This window comes from Xenopus laevis, chromosome 7S (genome assembly GCF_017654675.1).
Source record: "Xenopus laevis strain J_2021 chromosome 7S, Xenopus_laevis_v10.1, whole genome shotgun sequence".
In the NCBI taxonomy this organism is placed as follows: Eukaryota; Metazoa; Chordata; class Amphibia; order Anura; family Pipidae; genus Xenopus; species Xenopus laevis.
Genome location: NC_054384.1, coordinates 9,706,205 through 9,720,450, shown reverse-complemented (window position 1 = coordinate 9,720,450; position 14,246 = coordinate 9,706,205). Strand labels below are relative to the sequence as shown.

The following is a 14,246-nucleotide window of genomic DNA, read 5'->3' as shown; positions in this document are numbered from 1 at the left end:
CTCCCCAACCCCTTAGCTGTTGCTCCCCAACTCGTTTTCCTCAAATGGCCAATCCCAGCTCTTATTTGCCATCACCTAGGAGCATCATCTATGCTTATGTGCTCCCCAACTCTTTTTACATCTGAATGTTGCTCATGGGGAAATAAAAAAAAAAAGTTTGGTGACCCCAAGTTATAGTTTAATGAACATCTAGGAGAGCAAATACACATAAACCCCAAATCTCACCCTAACTAGACTTCAAACTGGGCTCTCAGGTTCACCAAGGAGAACAAATAGAAATTCTCCCCAGTTTTCACCCTCACTGGCCTTCAAGATGACTCTCTATCTGCCATTAAATCAGGCTCCTCCACATCGGATATCACTACAGTGTGGGAACCACCTCCTTGGGGCAACCCATCATCAAGATTGTATAACGTAACTAGCAATTAGAGATTATGGCACGTGATCGGGTATTGCTGGAGTTTTCTTTTCATGGCATAGCTCTTCCTAAATCCCATAAATACCGCTGTGTCATCTCCATAATTTGATTGCTTTTAATTTGGTAATATTACCATAATTTGTTATAGGCGTAAATCCCACCACAAATATTTTTGAAGGTTATCCAAAAAATAACCCAATCCCCTCTGCACACTTCTCATTTAGGTGTGAGATAAATTGCCATTTGGTCCTGCTGGGGGGGGGGGGGGGCTTCTTCGGAGCACAGCTGGGCCACCGGCCAAATAGCCGAGCCGTATCTTTGTGGATTAAATGTTCACTTCCAATGCCATTTAGAGTATGCGAGTGACAGTTGTCATTTTGTTTGTTGACAGGCAGACAGATGGTCATAAAAATAGAAATTCAGACAAGGAAAAAAAAAAATAGCTGCCACACTGAAGGGAATGCGACACTAAAGTGTCTGTGTTTTTATTGCATTGTTTTGTTTAAATCAGAATAGTTTTTTGTATTTATTTTTTACCACGTCAGACTGATGTAGCAAACCAGACATGAACGTGCTCGGGCAATGATGGTGTATCGGTGCTGCTGTTAGTATTTTTAGAGCCGTTTAAATGTATTGTTAAAGGGGCTGTTCACCTTTAAAGTACAAGGAAAGCCTAACTAAAGAAGCAGCTAGAAAAGTTGTACACTATGTTTTGTGCTTCTGTACCAGCCCAAGGCAACCACAGCCCTTTAGCAGTAAAGATCTGTGTCTCCAAAGATGCCCCAGTAGCTCCCCATCTTCTTTTCTGCTGATTCACTGCACATGCTCTGTGCTGCTGTCACTTACTGAGCTTAGGGACCCACTCACAATATACAGTACACATAGAATAGAAATGTCACAATATAAGGCTGATTAGTAATTAATACAGATAATTACTACATGGCAGCACAGAAACCAGTGCAATTAGCATCAGAATTTAATAATCAGCAAACCTGTAGCATCAGCTTATATTACAGCCAGGGAAGCTCATTTTCTGCTGGATAATTAGTGACGAGCCCTAAGCTTAGCTTCTCAACAGCCAATCAGAGCCCACTGAGCATGTGAGTGTCACAGACACTTTCCAAGATGGTGACCCTCTGTGACAAGTTTGAAGTCCTGGATCATTGCTGCTATTGACAAGCTGAAACTTTAGCCTCGTCCAATAAGTTCAGTATATAAAATATGGCATTTTTAGCCCTATTAATTTTTAGGGTTTAGTTATCCTTTAAATTAACTTTTAATATGATGTAGAGAGCGATATTCTGAGACCATTTTCAATTGTTTTTTTTTTTTTAATTTATTGTGTTTTTTGAGTTATTTCTCTTTTTATTCAGCAGCTCTCCAGTTTGCAATGTTTGCCATCTGGTTGGTAGGGTCCTAATTACCCTAGCAACCATGCATTGATTTAAATAAGAGACTGTAATATGATTAGTAGAGGCCTGACTAGAAAACAAAGTATTAGAAAGTAGCAATTACAATTTCAGAACATTTGTTTTATTAGATGGGGTCAGTGGTCCCCATTTGATAGCTGGAAAGTCAGAAGAGGAGACAAATAATTCAAAAACGATGAAGAAGAAAAAAACGAAGGCCAATTGAAAAGTTGCTTAGCATTGGCCATTCTATAATATATTAAGGGCAGAGACACGCTCAGATTCAGGGAGATTAGTCGCCTGGAGACAAATCTCCTCTTCTTTCGGGGCGACTAATCTCCCTAAACTGCGTTCCCGCCGGCTAGAATGTGAGTCGCCGGCAGGATGGCAGTTGGAGCACTTAATTTTCCGAAGTTGCGTCATGAGGAAACTTCGGGCGACTTCGGAAAAGACAGGGGAAGGCAGTTCGGGGAGATTAGTCGCCCTAAACAAGAGGAGATTTGTCATATATCAGTTTTAGAATGTTTATTATATATGGGTGCAACCAATGGCTTCCTAGACACCAGTTCAGATTTTGTGGGGGGCGGTGGGGTTCACCTAGAATAAAGACGGCTCTTAATACTTATGGACCAATCAAATCCCAACACTGGCATTTGTGATAGACATTATCAGTAGTAGCTGCACCTTCCATTGCCCAAACAATTTAATGACTGTTTGTGGGTGACCAAAGTGGACGTATATAGGGGTTGTAGACAATGTAGATTGGTCTGTTGCTGTTTTTACCACCATATTTCTGTTCTTCTATAATCCTAAAGCAGTAAATCTCCTTTATACCCACTGCTGCATCTGCCCAACTTTTGGTACCTTTAGCGCTGTGCAAATGTGCTTGTTTGTCTTTGTAACACTACAGTGATAATTGAGGTTCAGTGCTTGTATTTCATTCTGCTGCAGAGCTTCACAGCTGAGATTTGCAAACACTGTATATTTAGAGCAGCTATTCTGAGTGCCAGTGCCCAGAGGGACATTTGGCCTGTCTCTTCGACTCTAGCGAATGTGTTCAGTCTCCTTGCTATAGACAAATGATACCAAAGGAAACCTACTTCTAATGCTGTAGATTTCTCTCGGCCATTCCCTGTTGTTTTTTCTTTACTACTTTAATATTATCTCATGAAATAAATGATTTACCCTTTAAATGGGTTGTTCACCTTTAAATAAATTTTTCTTATGATGTAGAGCAGTGGTCTCCAACCAGTAGCTCGTGACCATCATGTTGCTCCTAAACCCCTTGGATGTTGCTCCCAGTGGCCTCAAAGCAGGTGATTTCCGTATATATACCCGAGTATAAGCCGTCCCAAGTATAAGCCGAGGTAGAGTTTTTCAGCATATTTTGGGGGCTGAAAAACTCGGCTTATACTCAAGTATATACAGTTTTTTTGAATTCCAGGCTTGGAGGCAAGTTTTCGTTGCATAAAAACCAGGTGCATTGCCGAACAGAGCCTCAATGTAGGTTGACAATCCACATAGGGGCTACCAAACAGCCAATCAGTGCCCTTATTTGGCACCCCAAGAACATTTTTTATGCTAGCGTTGCTCCCCAACTCCTTCTGAATGTTGCTCACGGGTACAAAAGGTGGGAGATCCCTGATGTAGAGAGTGATATTCCGAAACACTTTGCAATTGGTTTTCATTTTTTATCATTTATGGTTTTTGAGTTATTTAGCAGCTCTCCATTTATTAATTTTTGCAGTCTGGTTGTTAGGGTCTAATTCCCCCTAGCAACCGTGCATTGATTTAAATAAGAGGCCGGAATATGAATAGGAGAGGCCTGAACAGAAAGACGAGTAATAAAATGTAGCGATAGCAATAAGAGGCAGATTTATTAAGGGTCGAATTGAAAATTCTAATTTGAAATTTTTTATGGTCAAAGCTATCAAATTCGACTAGGGAATCATCCAAACTCGATTCAATTTTTTTTAAAAGAAATTAGATGTTCGAGATTTATCATACTCTGGTCCTTTAAGAATTTGATTTAGACTATTTGCCACCAAAAACCTGCCGAATTGATGTATAAGTCAATGGGAGACGTCAAGTGACCAATTTGAAGATGTTTGTAGCCTTCCTGAAAATCGAGTTTTTTTCAGAGTCGATTTTCATTGCACTGTATGAGGCTACAGGGATGTAACTCAAAAGGAAGAAGGGATCTTGGGGATATGAAAACGCCCAATAGAACCCACAGAGAAAAAACTCGAATCGAGTGTTGGCCGAATTCAAATCGAATTCGAGTTTTCAGGTCGATAAAATTAGTCCAAGTTTTCTGATCATACTATGTACCTAAATCCCTTGTATTAATGCCTGTGTATTCTTCCTTTCTTTATCAGGTGTATGTGGAATTTGATGACCTGGAATGGGATAAACGAGAGTGGATGAAAGTATATGAAGATTTTACAGCCTTTTTTGTGGAGTACCAGCTGGTCTGGGCTAAGCGAAAAGACCCCGGCCAGTCTCAGGGATCAAAGGGCAAGCACATCCAGTGGCCTGCATTGGTAAGAAGCTTACAGGTTTTTTATATACAGGTATGGGATCTGTTATCTGGAAACCCGTTATCTAGAAAGCTCAGAATTATGGAAAGGCCTTCCCCCATAGACTCCATTTTATCCAAATAATCCAAATTTTTGTAATAATAAACCAGTAGCTTGTACTTGATCCCAACTAAGATATAATTAATCCTTATTGGTTGCTAATAACCATATTGGGTTTATTTAATGTTTACATGATTTTCTAGTAGACTGAAGAGCCAAATTACAGAAAGATCCGTTATCCAGAAAGCCCCTGGTCCCGAGCATTCTGAATAAGAGGTCCCATACCTGAATATTTTTTTTTATATTGAACCATTTATTTTGTTCCCTGCTTACAACATGAGTTTTAAAGGAGAAGAAAGGGCATTTTTACTTGGGGGTGCCAAAAGTTAGGCACCCCTAAGTGATTGTATCTACTTACCTGACACCCGGGCCAGTGCTCCTATCAGGAGAAAACGGCACCGGAATAACCCCGTGCTGGTGCAGTTTTTTGCTGATAGGAGCACCAGCCCTGGGTGTCGGGTCAGTAGAAATAATCACTTGGGCAATAGAAAGAGGGGCAAAAAGACTTGCCCCTCAGAGCGCGCCCATTTTTTGTGGCCACACCCCCTAATTACCATGTTCGTTACAAAATGTGGCGATTTTTGAAAGTTTGAACATATTTCTGTGGTTTTTATGTTATTACTGTTTTGCTAATGAAGGTGAATTGCCCTTTAAGTTGCAACTCACAGTTTCCCCAAGAGACCTGCTTATCTTAAATTGTTACAATTGTTTCTTTGCTGATCTTAAATTGTTTCAAAAGTATCTAAGTGCACCTGCCGTGTATTCTGGGCTCTCTGCCAAAAGCCAATTACATTTTAGAAACGTTGTATCTTTTTTCTGGCTGTTCAGTGCAGGAGATCAAAGAGAAAGTCGGGACATTTCAGTAACAATCCGGGACTGTGGGTTGAGCTGTCAAAATCAGAACTGTCCCGCAAAAAACAGGACAGTTTGGAGTATGATTGGGATAGCCTAACTTAGTAGAAAATGCCTTTCCTTCTCCTTTAATAAAGAACACTGCTCATGAAAGCTTGCGTTAAGCAGTGCCAGTCAAAATGCTGCTTATGAAATCTCGCAATCAAGAGAGCATTGCACATGAAATCTGGATTCAGTATTTGAATATCTGTATTTTTATTGTTAATTTGCACCTACCTTGCTGCATTTTTATTCCCTGCCTTAAAGAAGAAGGAAAGGCTTGGTGCACTTGGGGGTGCCAAATGTTTTTGCTTTATCGTTTGGTGTTCTACTTGGTGTGGCACTGGCGCATTCATTGTAGGAATAACCATATCTCTATACCTTTGCTTGATAGATCATCCCCTTTCTGTGCCTTGAGGGTCCTGGATGATGTAGAATATCAGCATATGGCTGTGGGATAGTTTGCCTTCCAGATATTGTTTTTGACTTTTTGTTGGTATCAGGACTAACATTGTGGGGCCTATTGGTGCAACAATTTTGACTTGAGAACTGTTCCCTATAATAGTCTGTAAATCTCTTATTGGTTATTGTTTTTCCTTTGCTAAGGATGGTGGGAATGCTGAAGCTCCCTTCTCGCCTCTTAGCAGACAGCCGGGCATTCTCTAGCTGCGAGACCCACCTACCCCTTCCCCATGTGTCATGACAAATCTACCACATTTACTGCCAAACAATAAGCCCAAAGGAGCACATTTTGCTTTTAGATCTCCTCTATTCCAGTAATGAACAGTCTACAAGTCTCCTTTCCCATCACTAATTGGGCGCAGGAAGAAAGCGATACTCTGCTAATGCTGCCAGTTATTTAACTCTGTGGGCGCTGGCAGAACATTCTGTATGCCGCCGGGCAGCTTTGGGAATAAGTTTAACTCTACGTTGATCTCTGTCACATAGCAGAGGGCAGCAGTTTTCTGTTGGATCCCTAATTATATGCTTAAAGGGATTCTGTCATGATTTTTATTATGTCGTTTTTATTCCTTAATTACACTGCAAATAATTCACTCTGCAATATAACATTTAATGCCTTACAAAACAAGTGTATTTTTTTCTTTTCTTGTAATATTGGCGCCATCTCAGGTAATTTTGCCTGGTCATGTGCTTTCAGAAAGAGCCAGCACTTTAAGATGGAACTGCTTTCTGATAGGCTGTTGTTTCTCCTACTCATTGTAACTGAATATGTCTCAGTGGGACCTGGATTTTACTATTGAGTGCTGTTCTTAGATCTACCAGGCAACTGTTATCTTGTGTTAAGCTGGCCATAGACTCAAAGATCCGCTCGTTTGGCGACCAGAATAACGGATCTTTCCATAATTTGTGTCTTCATGCCTTAAGTCTAATAGAAATTCATTTAAGAATTAAATAAACCCAATAGGCTGGTTTTGCTCCCAATAAGGATTAATTATATCTTAGTTGGGATCAAGGACAAGCTACTGTTTTATTATTACACAGAAAAAGGAAATCATTTTTAAAAATTTGGATCATTTGGATAAAATGGAGTCTATGGGAGATCCGTAATTCGGAGCTTTCTGGATATCGGGTTTCCGGATAAGGGAATCCTATACCTGTACCAAGAGCAAGGAACTGGCACGTGTGCTCCCTACATACGGTTTATATGTATATACAGTGCTACGCAATATGTTGGCGCTATATAAATACATGTTAATAAAATAATAATAATATGTAGTAGAGGGAGTAGGTGATTAGAATTGGGGAGATAAGAAGGGATAAGGGAGAGTGATAAATGTAGTTGAAGGGGAGGATTTCATCCCCTCTATTCTATATTTAACCTCCCCCTCCTGTGTTTCCATATTAGTTTTCCCCTTTTCTGACTCCCCGCAGCAAAAAAAAACATCTGCTCTTCTTACAGTCGTCTGCATCGGCCGAAGTTTGAGATCTAATTATCTTTAATTGTCAGTAATGTCTGCTATGAATGTTGTGCCACGGGCCCACTCGTTTAACTGCGCTGTGGGTTAAAACGAACTGCCGGTTGGTTGCTATGGTTACTAGACAGGCAGTTCCAGCTTTGGTTTCTGTTCAGCCCCTTTAGTGTGTATGGGTGGAAAATGTAATCAAGGAAAGCTGTCCATGCAGGTATCAGTAATGTTATATAAATCAGTTGGAGAGAGCCCGTACCCCATCAGCCTATGTACGTTTATTTTTTAAAGGGACAGGCGGGGCTGTATTTCGGTCGCTTGCCCAGGGCTGTATATAGATCCTCTAGTTACCTCCTCCCTAACCATAAGATTGAGCTCCAATTATCAGGTGGTTTGATATCCCCCTCCACAAATTGTATTTACCATACCATCCCCCTAAAGCTGCCCCCCTAAGCATGGGCCCTCGGGTGCCTGTATGATAAATAGGGCCCTGGGTACAGGAAACAATAGATAATAGGTCTATAAGGAAAATAAACTCAATACCCACCTCCTAATCTTTGTCTACACGAGTATGGGACCTATTATCCAGAATGCTTGGGACCTGGGGTTTTCTGGATGACAGATCTTTCCGTAATTTGGAGCTTCATACCTTAAAGGGATGGTTCGCCTTCGATTAAACTTTTAGTATGTAATAGAACATCCAATTCTAAGCAAAATTTCCTTTGATTTTCATTGTTTATTTTGTATGGTTTGATAATAATTAGGGATGCACAGAATGCACTATTTTGGATTCAGCCGAACCCCCAAATCCTTTGCGAAAGATTCAGCCGAATACCGAACCAAATCCGAATTTGCATATGCAAATTAGGGGTGGGAAGGGGAAAACATTTTTTACTTCATTGGTTTGTGACAAAAAGTCACAAGATATTCCTCCCGCCCCTAATTTGCATATGCAAATTAGTATTCGGTATGGCCGGGCAGAAGAATTCGGTCGAATCCGAATCCTCCTGAAAAAGGCCGAATCCTGGATTCGGTGCATCCCTAATAATAATTTGCGTTTTTTTTTCCTGAATTTTTCCAGCTTTCAAATGGGCGTCGCTGACCCCATCTAAGAAGTGAATTCTCTTTAAAGCTACATAGTTATTGTTGTTGCTAATTATTATTGCTCATCTTTCTAGTAAGTTCCTCTCCTAATCGTATTCCAGTCTCTTATTCAAAACAATGCATGGTTGCTGAGGTAACTTGGCCAGTAGCAACCAGATTGTTTATAATGCAAATTGAGGAGCTGCTGAATAAAAAGCTAAATAACTCAAATCACTCTCTGTATGTGAACAACCCCTTTAAGTCTACTAGAAAATCATGTAAACATTAAGGGGCCGATTCACTAACTTCGAGTGAAGGATTCGAAGGTAAAAAACTTCGAATTTCAAAGCTTTTTTTGGGCTACTTCGACCTTCGACTACGACTTTGAATCGAAGGATTCGTAGTAAAAATCGTTCGACCATTCGATAGTCGAAGTACTGTCTCTTTAAAAAAAACTTCGACCCCTTAGTTCGCCATCTAAAAGCTACCGAAGTCAATGTTAGCCTATGGGGAAGGTCCCCATAGGCTTGGCTAACTTTTTTTGATCGAAGGATATTCCTTCGATCGTTGAATTAAAATCCTTCGAATCGTTCGATTCGAAGGATTTTATAGTTCGATCGAAGGAATTATCCTTCGATCGTTCGATCGAACTAGCTGCGCTAAATCCTTCGACTACGATATTTTTAATTCCTAGGCGAATATCGAGGGTTAATTAACCCTCGATATTCGACCCTTAGTGAATTGGCCCCTACATAAACCCAATAGGCTGGTTTTGCTTCCAATAAAGATTAATTATATCTTAGTTGGGATTAGGGATGTAGCGAACTGCCGATTTGGTGTTCGCGAACTTCGAACACCCGCTAAAATCGTTCGATTCGAACGATCGAAGGATTTTAATCGTTCGATCGAACGATTTTCATTCGAATCGAACGATCGAAGCATTCGATCGAATGCTTTTCATTCGATCGAATGCTTACAATCGTTCGAACGAATGGAAATCGTTCGATTTTTAGCGGTCGAAGGAATTCGAATGGTCGAACGATTTGTATTCGAATCGAACGCGAACTCAAAATGCGAACGTCGCGCGACGTTCGCGAACATTCGGTGGACGCGAACGGTCGAAGTTCGCGCGAACAAGTTCGCCGGCGAACAGTTCGCTACATCCCTAGTTGGGATCAGGTACAAGCTACTGTTTTATTATTACAGAGAAAAAGGAAATTATTTAAAAAAAAAAAAATGGATTATTTGATTATAAGGGCATCCATGGGAGACAGCCTTTCCCTAATTCTGAGCTTTGTGGATAACGGGTTTCCGGATAGTGGATCCCATACCTGTATATGCAGTCTGGGTTTCTGGCATTACTCCGGGAAATGGCATTTGTGTTTTTCCCCTCTATATTCGATATGGCTAATGCTCGGTTACGTTGGGTTGGATAATATGCGCCTGTCTGCTAACGCGCAATGAAACTATGAATTTGATGAATGCAGATGGCCTTCTAGAGCGAGGTTGAGGTTAGCCCAGCTAACTCGTCTCTCTGACTCGCATTCATTTGCTAGCTGCTCAGTATTCGCCAGCAAGCGCCGCTCGCAATATAAAAATTCCCCCGAGGACCGAGTTTAATGGCTCTTTCATAAAATATCGGCTAAGAACAGGCTGTACATTTTCACCCCCACAAGAGCCCGGGATAATGGAAAAGAGCAAGATGCGGTGCGACTTGACAAGGAAGGCAAAGAGCGAATGGAAATGAGCAACGGGGACAAAATACTAATTGCCGCTTTCTTATTGAGCCCCTTAGTACATTTGTTCATTAGGAAGCAGCCGCTTGGCAGCTCAATTACCGAGATCCCTGTTTGGAGCCTGTAGATTTGTTTGCAGAGATAAGAAAGCGGCAGATGTGAATTTCTCATGAGACGCGTTTCACGCCGCCCTTCTCTATTGGGAAGCATGATATAACAAGTGCATTTTCAGCTCATAATTTCTCAAACGCAATTCTGTTCTTTTCGTGCTGCAGTTCCATTGTGTTGCGATACTTCAAGGCCTTCATATGAATGCACAGTATGGTTCCCATAGGTTCTGTATGTATTTAGAACCTTGTCCTCCAGCCGCCATCTTTGACATGCCCTTAATATTATACCCTGTTTGCATTACCCCTCCTAAGAAAATTAAAGAACAGTAGCGTTGGAGGTGTCTACTGCAGGACTAGACTGGGAGTCAAAATAGGGATTTCAAGTACACAGTAGCCCAAATAATCCTCCACCAGCCCACTAAATAGAGTCTTTTGGACCTTACAGCAGCCCCTTTGGCACTTGCCAGAACCCAAAGATTGCCAGTCGTGGTCCTGTTAATATTCCCAATCCACCTAAAACAGTTTGACCCTGCCCTGCTTTGTCAGTAGCCCCACCCACTTTCCAATACCCCCTTTATTCACTTTATTATAAGGCTTTGATCTGGACAGTGTCGGACTGTGACACCAGGGGCCCACCCAAAAACCTTTGAGCAGGGGCCCACCAATTAATTTTAGAGAAGGGGCCCACTTTCAGTATTATTATTCTTCATCTCCTCACTCAACCTCTATTCTCCTAGTCTCTTCTTTACATACTATAATCTATTATTTCATCTATTTAGCCTCTTTGTTCTTATAGAAATAGGGAATGACCATGTAATAGGCCAAATGTTTAGCAGCATGAGGTCCCACTGACACCTGGGCCCACCGGGACTTTTCCTGGTATCCCAGTAGGCCAGTCCGACACTGGATCTGGATAAAAAGGACAGTTGTCAAACACATTTAGTATATATGTCTATGTCTTATTTATGGTACCTTTTTGACCACCAGCCTTGAACTTTAGCTCTACAGTCCTGAACTTCATACACTTGCAAAGGCTTATATGTAGCACAGGCACCTGCCTGCCCTCTAGGCTTGTATGTCAACTCAGAAATTGGGTTCCACAAACTGTCCTGTAATCAGATTGTAGTGTATCTGAAAATATTGAAAATGGCATCTCTTGATGTACCTTGTAAATGCGTACATGGCATAGAGAAGCCTCAGCTGTTCTTGACCTCCTGTAGTTGTGATCATTTGGGCTGTGAATAAACAGATAAGGACTTGGCCATCCAAGTGCATGGCTGGTGATACAGTAGCCATCTGCTTTACCTGCAGGCGGAACTGTGGGATATCCTAGCCTAAAGCATTGGTCTGCCTTTGGAAGATATTCCTTTAGAATGTTGTTTAAGGTTCTTTCATGGTCTGCCTTTGGAAGACATTCCTTTAGAATGTTTAAGGTTTTTTTCGTTGGTCTGCTTTTGGAAGACATTGCTTTAGAATGTTTAAGGTTTTTTCGTTGGTCTGCTTTTGGAAGACATTGCTTTAAAATGTTTAAGGTTCTTTCACTGTTAAGAGTAGTAAGCGTTTTACTCAAAGTAGCGTACCCTGTATCCCCACAGAAGTGTCTGACCAGACCTCCTAGAGCCAAAAAGAGTAGCTGATATCCAGGTTCCCCTCTAGTAAAAATTAAAGATGTTATAGGCTTTATACCTCCTGGGAATTGTCTCCACTTGGGTTTGGGCCCACCGCGAGATCCTCTAGTACTCTTACATGCCAGTTTTATCTTTCCTCAGAATGTGTCATGGGGAAGGCCAATAGCTTTTGGAGACTGAAGTCAGTTATGAGGAGCTTCATGGGATCTCACAAAAATTTAAATGTTATAGGCCCCCTGAGAATTGTCCCCAATATGGTTTGGGCCCACCGGGAGATCCTCTAGCACTCTTGTTTGCCAGGTCAAGCCTTCCCAAAATTATATTATAGGAAAGGACAATAGCTGTTGGATACTGAAGAAGCCAGTCTTCTTGGGGTAGGTCTACTTGGAGCCATTCCCATAGCTTTCCAGTAAGTTATTAATTTGATCCCTGATGCTCTGCCTGAAAAATCAAGTCTTGGGTGTCATGACCTATCAAGGTCCCCCTTTTTCTTCAAATTATTCCAAAGTCTAATTTTCTCTTTATACCAGTGGAACCCTGGTAGTTTTAGAGTGAAATGAAAAGCCATAGATCTGAGCCACAGCATGACCTGCCACTGCTCCATCTCTGTTTAACCTTCCAAATTACCGGTTAGAGAAATTAGTCCGTCGCAATCGTGTATTTTATACACTGAACTGTAATAAAAAGTTTATGAACATGTAACGAACAGTCGGAGGGAAGGCCTGTAATTTGGAATGCTGCTGGCATGTGATTATATGAGGTAGTGCTTATTGTTTAATGGGATGTCCCAGTGTTTATACTAATGGCCGACCTGGCTATCAGTTGTGGCTAGCTGCTCTCCCTCCTCCACCCGAGCAGCAGCTGTGTTTGTGCAATTGAACTCCTCCAATAACACTCATGTAGAGTATTTGACATAAGTCAGCACAGTCTCATCATGTCAGTGCGACATACTGCTCCCACTCTCCTACAGTATATTTGGTTTTAGACCTCACAGACGTGTCCAAATAGCTAAAGGGGAGGGAATATCCAACTATAAGATAAATAAACAGAATGTACGTTTTCACTGAATTCAACGCAGAGTACAAAAAGGCTTCTATTTTATACTGTAGGCTGGTTGCATAGGTACCATTCCAGCCCTAGGGGCCGATTCAAGCCAGGACACTATCTGTATCTGAGTTGTATGTTCTCCCATTTACTAATTGTGAAATAAGTACAAAATGCTTTGCCAAGCTGGAATACTGTAATTGGAATTAACCCACAAAGGTATGAGATGTAAATGCAAACTGCTTGCAGAAAGTGCCCTGGCTGGAATCAAACCTAGGACTGAAGGTCTTAGGTTCGATTCCAGCCAGGAGGTTTCATGGATTTCTTCCAGGTACTTCTGTTTCCTCCCACACTCCAAAAACAAGTGTGTGTGTGTGTTGTTGGCTACATTATCCCATCACCATGGCTTAAACAGCTGAATTGGCCACAGGAAAGAGTAACTGTGCCATATATATACTGTATGGTACAATATTTGGAAAATGTAATAGTACATAGAACAGATATTATGAATATCTGTCACAAGTGTTATTAGTAATAAAGAACTAAATCCATCATGTCCTGGCAGGCCTAGCAAGGGTTTCCCATTGCCAGCACAAGGTGTTCTGGCACAAATCCCCTTTCTGAATCTGTAATAAGTATTTCCCTCCCTATTCTGTGCTTTTACTGGCAGCCCTTCTTATTAGAATGTGAAATGAGTCAATGCCAGTCTTGACTGTGAGCCCTTAGGAACCAGAGGCAGGGGAGGCAATGGGCAACACCAATGCAGTCCAGGTGAGACCGGGAGATTCCTATTGCTGCCAATTCCTGGCTGATGGGGGTAGAGTCCTGCAGCAGGTCGGGTACCCGCGGGTTACCCGCAAAAACCTGCGGTACCTTGGGGTTGCAGGTAGAAGTTTTGGGAGCGGGTATAGATGCGGGTCGGCAGTTCTCCGGTCGCGGGTCGGTTTGCGGGTCTTCTCAATAGCGAGTTTTACTCCTTTTTTTCTGATCACGCCTACTTCTAATGATGTCACTTCCGGTTTACAATGACAGCACTTCTGTTTCTTGATGGTCAGCGGATCGCGAATCAGGTTGCGAATAAAGTACTTGTGGTTCGGGTAGCGGGTCCAAGCGAGTTTATAGGTCAGCGTCATGTTGAAGGCTGCAGGCTAATGGGGTGGGTAAAAAAAAGAACTTTTACAATAAGCAGAGAGGGTATTAACCAGATCCCCCTGGCACTTAGGGATATATGTGGCCATGACATTACAGGTATTGTCATTATTCGGAAACCCATTATCCAAAAATCTCTGAATTACAGGAAGGCCGTCTCCCATAGACTCCATTTTATCCAAATAATCGTCGTTTTTAAAAAGGAATTTCT

The 14,246-nt window shown here is 41.6% G+C and overlaps 1 protein-coding gene across 2 annotated transcripts in view; it reads left to right on the top strand.

Moving 5' to 3' along the window:
• jmjd1c.S (jumonji domain containing 1C S homeolog) overlaps positions 1–14,246 on the top strand; it is a 228,765-nt gene that overhangs the window by 81,007 nt on the left and 133,512 nt on the right. For both annotated transcript variants that reach the window (XM_018227327.2, XM_018227326.2), the window contains exon 2: positions 4,206–4,370. In XM_018227327.2, coding sequence (XP_018082816.1) covers positions 4,206–4,370 — 165 coding nt within the window. The remainder of the gene's footprint in view (positions 1–4,205; positions 4,371–14,246) is intronic.